General features: G+C 31.3%; 1 protein-coding gene across 2 annotated transcripts in view; it reads left to right on the forward strand.

Annotated features, from left to right (window-relative positions):
* Nucleotides 1-16,015, forward strand: part of LOC130670646 (mothers against decapentaplegic homolog 3) — a 37,544-nt gene extending 21,529 nt beyond the window's left edge. Inside the window, exons 2-6 of one of the 2 annotated variants that reach the window (XM_057474091.1) lie at nt 6,848-7,056; nt 7,149-7,366; nt 7,434-7,657; nt 7,737-8,050; nt 15,578-16,015. In XM_057474091.1, coding sequence (XP_057330074.1) covers nt 6,848-7,056; nt 7,149-7,366; nt 7,434-7,657; nt 7,737-8,050; nt 15,578-15,846 — 1,234 coding nt within the window. In that variant the 3' untranslated portion in view covers nt 15,847-16,015. The remainder of the gene's footprint in view (nt 1-6,847; nt 7,057-7,148; nt 7,367-7,433; nt 7,658-7,736; nt 8,051-15,577) is intronic. The other variant, XM_057474092.1, reaches the window with a different exon arrangement.
* Nucleotides 16,016-17,026: the final 1,011 nt, after the last annotated feature.

A 17,026-nucleotide genomic window follows, 5' to 3' on the forward strand; every position in this document is an offset into this window, starting at 1 on the left:
TCACAGTTAGGAATGTAAAAAATAAAGATGGTTCATAATTCAGAATGACAAATTATCACCTTGTCAAAAACATCGAATCTCTAATCTTTATATCAACACATACTCAGAATTTACAATATTCATTCTTTCGTAATAAAGAATTAAGAATATTTAGAATGACAATATTTCAGAAATCCAATACTTCCGAAATTTCAAACTACGAACGCCAATTCTTCAGAATTACATTTTATACGAATGACCATTTTAGTAAAATTTTCTAAGCTTTGCTGACAGTCGGTTTTACAGACTTTCCCTATGAATTTACCATTATCATGTGAGTGCTTTGGCGGATTGATTGGGTTTAAAAAATTTGTATGACTCGTTATGTAATAATTATATATGAATTTTACGAGTTTAATTTGTATGAAACGATTATATTGAATGTACTGAATTAAGATAGAAGTGCTATTTTTGGCCAGTAATAATTAAGTTCTAATAACTCTCTAAACATGAATAAGTGAAAATAAGTGAAGATTTACTAATGCCAAGTGCAAACCGAACCACTAATTTCAAAAAGTGGTTCGGTTGGCACTCAGAATTAGTGAACATTGACTTATTCATGTTTAGAAAGAATAGTTGAGTTATAATTATTTAAGCTTCAACATAAAATCGTAAAATTAGTGACATAATTTTTTTAACACATACTAATAAACAATATAATCTCATCTGTTTAAAAATAGTTTATAGATTTTAAATATTATCAATTTAACTAAACTAAATTTTAATCGAAACTAATCTTGATGTATATCAGTATATACCCTGTCCAAAAATTCTTGTAGAATCCACGTAACTGCGACAAAAACCGCATAGAATCCTATAGACTGTATTGGTTTCAATGCCGTTTTTGTCGCATGTGATTGGATTCTATGGGAATTTTCGGATTATTATTATTGTAACTTAATTATTATTAATGCTTGTGTGATGAATAAAAATACAGCCTAAATCAAATCCAGATGCATTTTTTATTTATAAATTTATAATTAACATATATGTTTATGTTTTATTAGGTCCAATATTTTAAATAATAATTATAATTCAAGAATAATTGATTCATTCTATTGGACATTGATCCGTGTATTATTTTCAATATCTTATTTGAATTTTATTTTATAATTCATATAGGATAGAAGTACCATTTTTGACCACTTTAGTACCAGTTTTGGTTACTTCAAAAATTTTAATAAAATAATACGCAAAGTACGTAATGATATGATGAATTTTTTTTAATTCATTTAAAGGGAATTTTTAACTTCCCGCTAAGAAAATTGTAAATTTTCAAAAATTCGGGAAGTTATTGGTTTCGGTCCGATTTACGAAAATTGAATTTCCATCAGATGTCGACGTTTCGAGGTCCTAAGAAGCTATTCTGACTAATTTCACGATGATGTCCGAGTGTATGTATGTGTGTACGTACGTACGTACGTACGTATGTATGTATGTAAATATTCATAACTCTTGAACGGATGAACCGATTTTGATCGTTGAGATGTCATTCGACGCGGCTTGTTAATGTCTTGAAGCCGTGAAAATTTGAACTTAATCGGTAGGGTGCGTTCAGAGATATTTCAAAAATAAAATTTTTTCGAAAATGTTTTATTTGGATAACTTTTAATTTGATCGATGGATTGATTCCAAAATTTCATCAGCTCTGAAACTCTATAAGCCGCGTCGAATGCCACCTCAACCATCAAAATCGGTTCATTCGTTCAAGAGAAACCGTTAACGAAAGAATTCAAAAAAAAATTTTTCCTTGGTTTTTTTGAAATTTCTCAATAAGGCTGAATAAATCAATTTCAAAATTTGATCAGCTTCAGAACTTGATAAAACGCGTCGATTGCCACCTCAACCATCAAAATCGGTTAATTCGTTCGCGAGATATCGTGGGAGAAGGAAATGCTAAAAAATGGTTTTTTACAAAACAATGGCATACAAACGTATTTGCGAGCTCGAAGAGCTCGAAAATGTAATCACAATAATGTTTTCGAGCTCAACGAGCTCGAAAACAGCGGAAAGTTTTGGGGCTGGCCCGCAGGGTCAACTGACAGACTGATTTTCTATTGATTTTCTATCGATTTTCTATGACAGCAACGAGTTTTTGTTTTCTGTCAATTTCCTATGGATTTTCTATCGATTTTCTCTGACAGCAACAAGTTTTTGTTTTCTATCAATTTTCTATCGATTTTATATGACAGTAATTATTGTGATAGTAATTGTATACAAATTATATATAAAATTAATACTAATAATAATTGTGATAGTAATTGTATACAAATTATATATAAAATTAATACAAATAATTATTGTGATAGTAATTGTATACAAATTATATATGAAATTTATACTAATAATAATTGTGATAGTAATTGTATACAAATTATATATAAAATTAATACAAATAATTATTGTGATAGTAATTGTATACAAATTATATATGAAATTTATACTAATAATTATTGTGATAGTAATTGTATACAAATTATATATAAAATTTATACTAATAATTATTGTGATAGTAAATGTATACAAATTATATATAAAATTTATACTAATAATTATTGTGATAGTAATTGTATACAAAATTGGCTCAACGAGCTCGAAAACAGCGGGAAGTTTGGGGGCTGGCCCGCAGGGTCAACTGACAGACCGATTTTTTTTACTGTATTAGAATGAATTTTTTTTTTTTTATACTTTTCCATTAATTAAAATGAAATATTAAAGGTCTAAAAATAAAACACTGGCCATAAATAGCACTTCTATCTTAATTCAGTACATTCAATATAATCGTTTCATACAAATTAAACTCGTAAAATTCATATATAATTATTACATAACGAGTCATACAAATTTTTTAAACCCAATCAATCCGCCAAAGCACTCACATGATAATGGTAAATTCATAGGGAAAGTCTGTAAAACCGACTGTCAGCAAAGCTTAGAAAATTTTACTAAAATGGTCATTCGTATAAAATGTAATTCTGAAGAATTGGCGTTCGTAGTTTGAAATTTCGGAAGTATTGGATTTCTGAAATATTGTCATTCTAAATATTCTTAATTCTTTATTACGAAAGAATGAATATTGTAAATTCTGAGTATGTGTTGATATAAAGATTAGAGATTCGATGTTTTTGACAAGGTGATAATTTGTCATTCTGAATTATGAACCATCTTTATTTTTTACATTCCTAACTGTGAGTTTCTGAAGTTGGTATACTTCTGAAATTTTTACTTTTGACAGTGTGCCTGCAAGCCGACGGTAATGCGCAAGCGCCCCTGGTGGAATAAATATACGTATAATGTATAGATATATCACCATCCATGTTAATTTTACATAGATATATATAGATATAGTTATACAGCCTTTTTTGTTTTTTTATTAATTGTAATTAAACGACACTGAGTTACCTAGCCATTTGCAATAGGAGACCTACAATTATTTCAAAGAATTTTTTTTTAAAAAATTTGATTTAATTACTGCATTTTTTCGCAAGTTATCGTGTATACGGGATTCGTACTTGACGGACAGGAAATTTTTTAAAACTATTTTTGATGTTTTTTCCGTTTTTATTCAACTAAATAAATTTTTGAAAAGTATGGAATTAATCTCCATTAAATTTTCTTCAAAATAGTATGCAAACCATCTTAATTCCGTAAACTAACAAGGGTATAATAATTGATTAGTTACCGAAGTGAGGCGAAAAAAAATTTTTCGATCGTAAAGCACGAACGAGTCGTGCAATAACACTTCTGAAATAAATGTCTTACCAGGGACACTATAAATCGTAGGCGCGATCTCGTGGCGAGCACCGAACTACTCCCGCTGCTGCTGCCTAGCACCGGTGACTTTCCTCTTCTCCATATCGATCTTTTCTCCCAAGAAATTTTTTCTCTTGGCTTAAGCAACTTTTGTTTTCTTGGTCGGAGAATACAAAAATACTTGCGTGAAGAGAATAGTACTTGTTCCGAGAAATTTTATTCTCTTCACCCAAAAAAATGCAATATTGCTACAAAAAAATAATGTATCTTGCACAAAAAAAAATATCTCTTAATTAAGAAATATAAACTTATGAGATAAGTGAAAATTTTTTGATTTAAGCGTAAAAATATGTTGACGTGAGAAAAAAAATTTTGATTAAAGATAAAAATTTAAAGATAATTGTTTACTTGGTGCAAATAAATTTTTATTTTCCGCATCGATCTAAAAAAATTTCTTGAATCAAGAATATTTTCCTTGATTCAAGTTAACTGTTTTTTCTGTGCGCTTATACAAGGAACATAAAAAAAAAATTGCAAAACATAAGTGATAAGAAAAAAAATACCAATATCGTGAGGGGTGTCATACGCTAGTGATAGTCTTCTTTTCCCGTGGTGGAAGTAACGTGAGTTCGGATCTCAGTGAAGACGAATTTTTTTTTTTTTTTTTTTACGGTTTATCAATCACTCGCAGACTGATTTCTGAAATATCTATTGTGATAAATTTCATAAAACCGAGATATTCGCGGAATTTTGGTTTGAATACAAGTTTTGGGAAGTCAATTTAAAAATTGGATTATTTGTTAGATGTGCATTAATGTGCTATGGTGCATAAAAAATGTCCAGGTAATAAACAAAAGTGCAAAAAATAACCAAGTCAAAGAAATGGCAGATTAAAGCTTGTCACAAAATTAAAAGTTTTTCAGCAAAAAAATTTACCTTAGGATATTTTTTTATAAGCTTGAAGCCACAAAAAAAAATCTGTCTATCGGTTGACCCTGCGGGCCATCCCCAAAACTTCCCGCTGTTTTCGAGCTCCTTGAGCTCGAAACCATTGTTGTGAGTACATTTTCGAGCTCATCGAGCTCGAAAATACTATTGTATCCCATTCTTTTCGAAAAAAATCGTTTTTAGCATTTCTTTCTTCCATGATATCTTACGAAAAAATCGACCGATTTCGATGGTTGAGGCGGCAATCGACGCGTTTTATTGTGTTCTAGAGCTGATTAGATTTTGAAGTCGATCGTTCGAGTCGTTTCTGAGAAATCAATAAAAAACTAAAAAAAAAAAAATTTTTTTTCCGTAATTCGCCAATATTTTTGAATCAACTTGATCAAATGATGTGAAATTTTCAGAAAAGTTGATGGCCAACAAGCTCTTTCGATTGCCCCCTTAACCATCCAAATCGGTTCATTACTTAAAAAGTTATAAGCCGGTCACACACATACATACACACACACACACACACACACACACACACACACACACACACACACACACACACACACCCATACTCGAACACACACACACACACACGCAGACTTCCGGACATCATTCTCGGACTCATCGATGTGCATCCCCGAAATTAAAAAAAAACGATATTTATGAATTTGACAAGAATATTAGATGAAAAAATACTGCGAAAGTGAAAAATTATTGAACAAGAAATAGTATTTTACACTTTTGTCAGGATATTTGTATAAATGAAATCATAAAATAATGAAAATAATAGGTAATTGTAATACCTTGCTTAACTGAAAATAGTATTTTGTTCTTCCCATATAACTATTTTGTAGCAATTTTTCGGAAGCCTGGTCTTAAATAAACTAGTTGCTTATGTCTTTATATGACTCTGTATCTTGCTGCAGACACTGGTCCAAAGATTTTAATTGCGCAAGACTTTTTAAAAAACAGTGTGTAATGTAATACTTCAAGAATTGTACAAGAATATTGAACATATCATTCTCAAGATATATTGATGCAATTAACTTAAGCATATCTTGCATCAGAAGCTATCTGCAGATACTTGGGCTGATCTTGCGTCAGATCTGCTCAAGTCGTGTCATATTACACCGTCTATCTCATTCCTGTCTCTCTCACTTTATCCCGTCCATTGGCACACGTTACCAGAGCTCAGTGGTAGTCATTTGGAATTATATTTTCACGAGAAAACTTTGTTAAAACGGAGTCCATTTAATTATCAGATGCATTTGCATGTTTGTGAACTCTTTGCTTAGAAAATCCGATAGATTCTTATAGCTGTATGTATAAGGCCCTATACTTAACTATAGCACTTCTCATAGAACTCATTCATTCTTATAAAATTTGTATAGGAACTTATGAGAATCTAATGGATTCTATAAGATTTTCTAAACAGGGCTAATAATCAAATTATTGATAATATCGGTATTTTCAATAAACCGTATTTTCATTGACTGCAGATAAAATTCGTTGAATTTGAGAATTATAAATCAGAAAAACTCCGGTAACAGTTAACGCAGGTAAACCCTCAGCCAGTTCATCACATAATTGGATTTTCAGTTCCTCAACAGGCTTGAAGCTTGAAAATAGAACAATACAAAAAATTTTATACAGTTGATGCCTTTAAAATAATAGCTTATAGAATCGATTACAATGTATATCATTTTTCTTTGAATTATTTCTGGTCTGTAGCAGCTGCCGTCCGCTACACCTGATCCGCTACTTATGAACAGTAAGAAAACCCTATTGCAGGAAATCTTTGAAACTAGTTATCAGGTAATCCTGAAATTTTCACAGAATATTTTTGAAATATCATACCGTGAAAAAATTCAAAAAAACATTTTCGTTTTTTTGTAAATTCTGACTACTCGTACCTCTCAAAGTAACATGAGATCACCAATTTTGACCTCAGAACGATATTCTTCGGAAATACGTAAAGATTAATAAAAATTACTCCATCTTAATTTCATGTGAGTGCTAATTAATTTCATCATTAATTTCAAAGATCCTCCATAGATCATAATTTCAGCAATTTTGGCAGCACTCAATTTCATTTTTAAAACAATTTTTATTGTAGGTCTAGTCCTGGAGGCGTTGGTGATAACGGAGTTCAGGGTGTACGAGGTAAAGGCTTACCGCATGTCATCTACTGTCGTCTTTGGCGGTGGCCAGATCTTCAGTCTCATCACGAGCTTAAGGCCATCGATCTTTGTGAGTACTCCTTTACTCAAAAAAGGGATGAAGTGTGTGTAAATCCTTATCATTATCAAAGGATACAAACACCAGGTGAGTTTATCATTTGTAGAGGGTAAAAAATTACTAATGAATTTAATTTTTTTCTTTAAAAAATCAACAATTTTGAAATTCAAAATATTAAGTTCTATTTTTTATAGTTTTGCCAGCAATCTTGGTACCCCGACATAACCTGTCAGGTGACGAATCAGTACTATATAACACGTCTTTTGAAGAACTTAGCGTTAGTGTTCCTGAAAATACAAGCTTTCACGCTACATTAAATCATCGATACAATAATCAACAAGGGATTCCTCATCCTTCACAACAGCAACAACCAAATAGTCTTTATCAAGGGATGCAGGTTCGTTAAGTCGATTCTTTGATAAATATTAATCAATGTTAATTCATAATATTTTCTATTAAAATAGAGCATGCAAGCAACAAGTCCCGCGAGTGTGGGAAGTATAGGAAGTATCCAAGGTTCGCCTCATCCTGCGACAGGATCGATGGATCCACCAGCGGATACTCCTCCACCTGGATATATTAGCGAAGATGGCGAAAATATCGATCACAATGACAATATGTCTCTCTCTCGTTTATCACCTAGTCCTGTGGATGCTCAGCCAGTTATGTACTGTGAACCGGCATTTTGGTTAGTTGTTGAAACATGTACTTGTCTGCATTATTGTCAAAAGAATTAAAAATATATTTAGTAAATCTATTGCTATTAGGTGTTCAATAAGTTACTACGAATTAAATACAAGAGTAGGTGAGACATTTCATGCTTCACAACCAAGTATAACGGTGGATGGTTTCACGGATCCAAGTAATTCAGAACGATTTTGTCTTGGCTTATTGTCTAATGTTAATCGAAATACAGTGGTGGAGCAAACTAGACGACATATTGGCAAAGGAGTTAGACTATATTATATTGGTGGCGAAGTATTCGCTGAGTGTCAATCTGATTCAAGCATTTTCGTGCAAAGTCCAAACTGCAATCAGCGCTATGGATGGCATCCAGCGACTGTTTGCAAAATACCTCCAGGTTAAAGTTTTTTCAATGTCCTTTAAAGTAATATTATTATTAACAATATTAAGGGGGACCCTAGTGTGACCGCCTAAAAAAAAAATAATTTCAGCAAACTGAATTTTTCGATCGTAAAGCATACTCTAATGCTTCGCATTACGAGTCGTGCATAAGTCCCTCCACTGCAGTGACCTTCATAGTGCATGAAATCAAAAAAACCAAAAAGTTTACTGAACTAGAAAATAATTTTCTGTACCATGACCCTCGGATCAAAAATAAAATCGAAATTTAACAAAATAACAGAGTTTTAAAAAACAATTTCAAATTTTGCGCGAAAATTTGATGATTTTTGGTCTGCCAAAATTACAATTTTGATTCAATTGGAAAACTAGAGGTTCATGGTACGTAGAAACATATATAAAAGAAGCTGCAATTCGAATCAAATCGATCGGATGATTTGTCTTTGAGTTATAACTGCAGCAATTTTGAAAAATGTATTATCGGAAACCGATATGCGGCTGCTCTTCAGATAGCTGTGATTCAAAAAAACTATTTGAGATATGCACTTGAAATTTTAGTATGTTGTTTCGAAGGTATAAACTTTCGAAGTATGCAAAAAAAAAAAAACTGATTGATAGATAAACTAATATTTGGTAATTTAAAAAAAATGTCATCTTATCAATTTCATATTTAAATAAATTATAAGTCGTATTCTAGATTTTTTGTTTATTTATTAGCCGATGTCTTCACTCGCAGTTATCTTATGGTAAAGTTATCCGTTAGTTAACTTGGGTTAACTAGAAATTTCTGTTTCTTCGTACTAGTTTAAGAAATAACCCTTGATTATTTTGACCACTTCCACTTTTCTTTATTTTTTAATTTCTCCACAATATTACAATTTAATAATTGTTTACCATTAAATTGTTATTTAACCGAAGTATAACTCCCCTGTACTTTCAATACGTAATTTTATAATTAATTAAACCAAGCGGCAGAGGCAGCCGAGCGGTTCTCGTGTGGCTCGGGCGATCACCCAAGTTAAGCAGCATCGAGCATGATCGCTACTTGGTTGGGTGACCGCTTAGCCATGCGTCGAGCTCGAGCGAAGGTCTCGGACCGTTTAGCACAAGATGAGGATCTAGTGATCGGTAAAATGGGAATTTTAGAGTGCCACAACCTGTGCCTAACGGAGGTTACACGAAACGCACACTTTCATCGAAAGTAAAAGTGTAGCGACACGTATAAGTAAACGAATGACAGATAAAAGTTACGTTCGGAGAAACGTAGGAATGATGAACGTAATCTCTGAATAAAGTTCTCTTCAATAAACCGAACGTTTGATTGAAAGAAGATTTGTAGAAACGGAAGAACGGAAAACGAGACATTTGTAGAAACGAAGGAACGGAAAATGAGACGTTTGAATAAACGCGGGTAACAAAGAACGATACGTTTGTAGAAACGGAGGAACGAAGAACGTGACATGTGGACAACGTGCGGAACGGTTAATGTGAGGTTTGCTAACAGTGACGTATGTTGAAAAAAATTATTTGACATTACCGGCTGTTACATTGACTGCATTCAGTCGGTGTAATTGTGCAATACACACCTAAAATCCGTGAAAGAAGAAAGAATTACGATTGCAAGCTTATATGTTCGTTGATCATTATAATTAAACGCACATGCAATTTAGCTTTATTAGTAAAAAAACAATTATTTTAAATCGATTCAAATTTCAACAAGCATACTTTTGTTTCATAACATTGAATTTATATTATAAATTGTATATAAATTTGGTTCCATCTTACGATTTTTATAAAATTTATTCTATTTCTTTAATTATAGAAATTGAAAAAAAAACAATGATGTGATTTGAATTAGAATAAGAATTTTAATAACAAATAGTAAAAAACAAAGTAATGAATTAGAATCTATTTCACTTCAAAAGAGCATACAAATTTTTTTTTTAAATCATTTCATTTTATAAATTTACTATGAATTTGACATACATTTAGTCTAAATAAGCTAATAAAAAATAGACAAGCTCTTTTATTAAAGGCTCGATGTATATTTTACTTTTACACCGCAATAGATTAGTTTTCGCAAATTTATTTATTTCAGGTCAATTTGTTGTGGATATTTTGTCGCGGTTATTTTGTTGGCGATCATTTTGTTGTGGTTATTTTGTCGTAGTTATTTTGTCGCTCGGTTCTTTTGTGACGAAACCACACACATACATATAGACCATCGGACATTATTCTGGAAATGGTCGGAATATCTTCCTAGGACCTCAAAACGTCGAAACCTGATAAAAACTCGGTTTTCAAAAATCGGGGTAGAAACAATAACTTCCCGAATTTTTTGAAAATCATCGATTTTCTTAGCAGGAAGTTGAAAAAATTTTTTTTCACAAAAAAAAAGTCAAATCGAAAAAATACCAAGTTCTTCATATAATTTAAAAGCATGGAAAACATTGTCATAAATTTAAAAGAAAATTGATTAAAAAAAATTCAGTGTACTTGGTGTGCCTACAAAATGATAAAAAAAGAATATCTTTTCATTTTAACGCTTCAGTCCCGAACAGGCATGGACAGACATGAACAGACATGGACAGGTATAATCAGGCCCGAGCGTATTTAACGCTTCAGACATGAATAGGCATGGGCGGGCATGGACAGGTATGATCAGGCCTGATCATACATGAACAGGCATGGTCAGGTCTGATTATTTTTTTCCGGGAAGGCATAAATCAAATGAAAACTTTATACATGAATTTAACTCTTACAAGAGTAATTTATTAGCTAGTAACAAATAGTGAGGTAATAATAATAGATGATTTAACTTATGCTATACAATCAAATAAAGCTGATTTGTGATCCCCCATTTTACAAAGGTTATTGTTCTTTTTCCTTTTATTCAAAGTCTAAACTTAATAAGTAATCAAACATTTTATTTTTGAAAACCTCAAGACTTCTTGATTGTAGTATCTCAGAAGGCAGAGACGAATTACCGAGGCTACAAATGAATGCTCGTAAAACACTGTAGCAAAGTTTGGAATTTTAAATGATATATTATTATTTTTTGCTGCCAATCTCTCGGTTCGTCTGACATCTACTTCCTCGACGAACAGATCACGCAGATATTGAGGTTTTCTACTTCAAGCAGTTTGTAAAAATAGTAGGTCATGCAATACCCTGGCGGTCCTGACTCACGTTGAATCACCGTAAAAGCTCACCATGAATCACGGTGAAGTGCCGTGAATTAAGGTGAAAGGCCGCGAATCACAGCGAGAGCTAACCGCGATGTTACCGTAAATCACCGTGAATAGTTTCCTAGCGGATTGATTTACAATAAATCACTGTGAGAGCTCCGTGCGATGTGACTATGATTTACTGTGAATCGCCGTGGTTTAGTACTTTTATTATTACTACTAGTATATTATTATTACTAGTCGAAGAAATGTAATCTTTCTTCGAAAAATTAACATTGATAAATAATTTTTCGGAATATGCAAGGTCAATTTCAATGAAAAATTATTCTTTGAGACATCGATAATAAATATTAATGTCATAATGCAATATAGAATTTACTATATTACTATCAAAATAATTACTTGTTACTCTGCCGAATAACAGAGGAGTACCCGTACCAGAATTGTTTTCAAGTTTGCAATATAACAATTCTGAAATATATATCTTACCAGGGATGCCACAAGTGTCTGGGTGCGATCTCGTGGCGAGCACTGAACTACTCCCGCTGCTGCTGCCTAGCACCGGTGACTTCTCCCTCCTCTATATTTACTTTATCTTCCAAGGAATTCTTCTCTTGGTTTTTTTTTTTTGGTGAAGAAAATAAGCTAGGCAGCAGCAGTATGTAGACCAATGGTAAATCTTAACATTGGGATTTCTTAATTTTGCGAAAATTCACCGTAAATCTCTATTGTTCGATTATGGAACATCACCGTGAATTGACGCGAATCACTGTGATTCTACCTTGATTTTACTCCGAATCACCGTAAGAGATCACCGAGACTCATCGTAAGAGCTCACAAAAATTTTACCGTGTCTCACTCTCGATCTTCTTGAGCTCGAAAACATTGTTGTGAATACATTTTCGAGCTTTTCGAACTCGAAAATACTTTTGTATGCCGTTGTTTTTGGAAAAAAATCGTTTTCTACCATTTTTTCTCCAACGATATCTTTCGAACGAATTGACCGATTGCGACGGTTGAGGTGGCAATCGACGCATTCTATTGAGTTCTAAAGCTGACCAGATTTTGGAATTGATTTATCTGCTCGTTTTTGAGATATTTCAAAAAAACTAAAAGAAAAAATTTTTTTTATTTCTCTCGACAACGGTTTCTCTTGAACGAATGAACCGATTTTGATGGTTGAGGTAGCATTCGATGCGGCTTATAAAGTTTTAGAGCTGATTAGATTTTGGAATCAATCCACCGAGCACATTAAAAGTTATCAAAAAAAAATATATTTTTGAAAAAATTTTATTTTTGGAATATCTCCGAACGCACCCTATCGATCATGCTCAATTTCTTACAGCTTTTAGATATAGACAAGCCGTGCCGAATGCCACCTTGACGATCAAAATCGGTTCATCCGTTCAATATTTATAGGATATTTACACACATACACTTGGACATCATCTTGAAATTAGTCAGAATAGCTTCCTAGAACCTCAAAACGTCAAGATCTTTTAGAAATTCGATTTTCGAAAATCGGACCGAAACCTATAACTTCCCGAATTTTTGACAATTTCCAATTTTCTTAGCGGGAAGTTAAAAATCGATTTTTTAGAATCGACTTTTAGTTTTTGAAGTCGATCAAGAATCGATTTTCAGTAGTACTTTTAGAAAAATATATGTCAGAAAACTGTTTGATTCACGATCGGCGTAAAATTAAATAAAATTTAAGTGAATTTTGAAATTTTTTAAAATCAATAATTGGGTCGACGACCTCAGTGATAAAGCGTGGACTGCCCCATATGCAACTATAATTACGATTTTACAGCATATTAATTTTCACTCAAAAATCGATTAAAATCGACTTCTTGTGTCGATTAATCGATTTCAAGAATCGAAATGAACAGACTCAAAGTGTGAATTAAAAGTCGATTCTTTGATAGATCTTCCCATCCCTAAGTATATCAACAAATTCAGAAAAACAATTGGATCGCTCCGCGCGTGAATCGAACAAGCAGCAATGCGGCATCACGCGAGAGCTCTACCAACTAAGCTATCACAGCTTTTGCCGGGATCTGTTTGCTTTGCCTGTATCTATTGAGTCACACTGTCCTTACGGGCGGTCAAGTTTTTGAATCTTAGATACGGAATTTAGAGTCCAAATTTTATTGCCAGTTGCTCCCCTGTGGAAAAGGTCTTATAAAATCTCATAAAAAAAAATTGGCCATGAGAAAACGATCAGTATTTATCCGCGAAAAATCTCAAAAATTCTTATACAATTATTTTCTCATAGATGGTGCATCAAAAATAAATTTTTATTAAAATTCTCATATAAATTATCAGAATCTATAAGAAACGGAAGCTGTAATATTGTGATTATTAAGTATTATTTAAGTATTATTAAGTATTTATAAGTTTTCGAAAAATGTAAAGTTTACAATTGAGTAGATTTTGGAAATGAATAAGATTGTATAAGACGATTTCTGAAGTAATCATACAAGATCTGATACTGATTAATCAATGTGAGTACAGTAATTTTCCATATAGTAACGAAAAAATTTATGAGATTGATTAAGTTATAGTTTCTTTAGTATTGATTAAGGTTTATATGCTAAATTATTGAATTTCTTAGCATGAATTCAAAAAGTTTTTATTATGTATGCTCCAGAATATTTGTATGAGTATTTACGCGGAAAATCCTTAGCAATCTATTCACGAGAAATCTATGAAATTGAGTTAGTTTATTTATTCATCAAAAATTACTCAAGTAAGCATTAATATTAAATATTAAAGTCATGATGTATTATGGGATATACTAAAGTACAACCCACACAGGTACTTGTTGGTCTGTCAAATGACAGAGGAGTACTCGGACAAAATCGTATTGAAATTTGGAATTTAACACTTCTGAAATAAATGTCTTACCAGGGACACTACAAATCGTAGGCGCGATCTCGTGGCGAGCTCTGAACTACTCCCGCTACTGCTGCCTAGCACCGGTGACTTTCCCCTTCTTGATATCGATCTTTTCTCCCAAGAAATTTTTTCTCTTGGCTGAAGCAACATTTGTTATTTTGGTCGGAGAATACAAAAATACTTGCGTGAAAAGAATAGTACTTGTTCCGAGAAATTTTATTCTCTTCACCCAAAAAAATGCAATATTGCTACAAAAAAATAATGTATCTTGCACCAAAAAAAATGGGGCAAGATACATTACTGGGTTTGTAAAAAATCACATAAAAACTTATATTTTCACTCATCTCCGAACAGTTAAAATATTCAAAGTACAAAAAAAAGTGATAATATTAGTATTTTTGGTGTAAATTCTTATAAAAAAAAATGAAAAGCAATTATTTTTGAATGAATCTGATAAAATTAATATTTTATGTGAATGGAAATTATTTCTAAAATCTCATAAGTACTCCATAATATTTTATTAGTAATAGCCTTCTAACTAAAACTTACAAAAACTCATAAATCACATAGCTTTTAAATTAAAATTAAATCTTTTAAGTTTTTATAAGTTAATTCGATTATAGATTTTCTTACTAATTCTCATAAAATTTTTATGAGAAAAAGGTCTGAATTTGTCAATGTGATTCCTGATTCAGTCTCATAAAATTTCGAAGAAATACATGTTAAATATTTTCTCATAAAATATGACAAACATTTTATGATATTCAATAAGATATTATCTCCTAGGATAACTCTTACTAAAACTTATAAATTCTGAAAATTTCGTATAAAAAAATAATCTTATTGAGATTTTGTAAGTATTATAACATCGGAATTCGCCTGATCAATTCTTATTGAAAATACATTAGAATAAACTGTAACAATCTTATAGAAGTGAAAGTACTTATTCAATCTCATAATCGTTGGCGGAATTCGAGTCACAAAATCTTATAAATTAAAAAATTTTACTCATTCTTTTAAAAATCTAGCACGGAAATCATGATAGGAAATCATCAAAAGCATTGACTCATAGATTCTCATAAAAATTCATATGAGAATTTTTTTAAATCTCATAGATATTTTCGAAGCTCATAGATTCTCATAAAAAATATTCAATATCTTATCAGAATTTATGAGAGCTTTTCCACAGGGTCGGGTATATTTGAAATAAAACGTGTTTTTTTACCCGTATAACAAAATTTGTAATAGTCAAGTTTTGTTTTCCCGGATATTGGTTTTAGATTAACTGAAAGCCACTAATAAAATAAAATTTGAATTCGTTTTACTCTAAATTAATTCAGTAGTGATTCGAATACAAGTTAATCATTAATTGATGGTATTTTTTATTCAAATTACTGTCTGATCAAATAAATACTTACTTCTAATGTTTTTTTTAGGCTGCAACCTAAAAATTTTTAATAATCAGGAATTTGCTGCTTTATTGTCGCAATCAGTATCTCAGGGATTCGAAGCAGTTTATCAATTAACAAGAATGTGTACAATCCGAATGAGTTTTGTAAAAGGCTGGGGTGCAGAGTATCGCCGTCAAACTGTAACGTCAACACCATGTTGGATCGAACTACATCTAAATGGGCCGCTACAGTGGCTTGATCGAGTTCTAACGCAAATGGGATCACCTCGTTTACCATGTTCGTCAATGTCTTAAAAAAAAAATCGTACAATACATGTAAAAAAAAAAAAAAAAAAAAAAAAAAATACCGGAAGAAATGATCTGTAAAATTTTAGTCATTTTCTTTAACTGAATTGGAGATTAATTTCAAATGTATTATTTTTGTAATTTTCACTTAATAATCATTCGTAATTGCGATAACTTATCAAGTCATTTAATATTTTTCACAACATGACAAATCCTTTTTAAAGTTTTTCAAAAATATCAAGTAAGTCATCATTTACTAAAGTAAACAATTATCTTTTGAGTTTCTTCATGGAAGTTTATATTTTTTAATATTTTGTTTCTACTTTCAGGTTTGACTCCCAAATATTTCAGTATTTTACAAACTAACTCTCGAGCACTTATCAAGAAGTGCCTACTATTATGTAAATATACCAATATTTTTTTTTCGGCTACTTTGAAGTAATTATAAAAAAATACTGTTTTGCTCATCAAAAACAAAAAGAATTATGAAAGGTATTTGAAAGGAGAAGAGATTTATTTTTTCATCAGGAATTTTTCATATTGTATGACGACCGATTAAGAAAAAAAATAAATTTGAAGTTTTGTTACATAAAGAGCATGAATAAAGAAATGAATAACAGTAATGTTTTCAAGTTGATCGCTCACTTCATAATTTTGAAATTTTTCATTTATTTACAGCTAGTCAGCTGTATAAGTATCTGAATAAGTTATAATTTTTCACTTTTTTGAAGTATCTAAAAATCGAACTAAATTTTTGAAATTTGAATGTAAACTATTAAGAAATAGTTTGATCGCTTAAACTATTATAGCACTAAAACTTTATTATGATAATTTAAAGTTGGATAAGATTGGATGAGCATCGGCATTGAATAGATTCAGGACTACGCTTCATAGATAAAAAGTAAAATTTTTCCTCAAACGATTCCTTTACTATTTTTATCGAAATTTTTATCGAAAATTATTTGTACTATTTCAACTTGGGGTTAAAACATTTTTTTATGGAGTATCATTGATTAAGATTTAATTTTCTATAAGAAAATAATATTAAAATAACATACTTCATTATTTTGTATGATCAGTATATACAAAAAAAGTAAACGTCTACCTAACCACTTCCTCAAGTTTACCCTACTTTACTTCTAAGCCTTTAAGCCGCGCGGTAAATTTAACACAGTTGTACTGGAGATAT

The sequence above is a fragment of the Microplitis mediator genome, chromosome 6 (genome assembly GCF_029852145.1).
Source record: "Microplitis mediator isolate UGA2020A chromosome 6, iyMicMedi2.1, whole genome shotgun sequence".
NCBI lineage: Eukaryota > Metazoa > Arthropoda > Insecta > Hymenoptera > Braconidae > Microplitis > Microplitis mediator.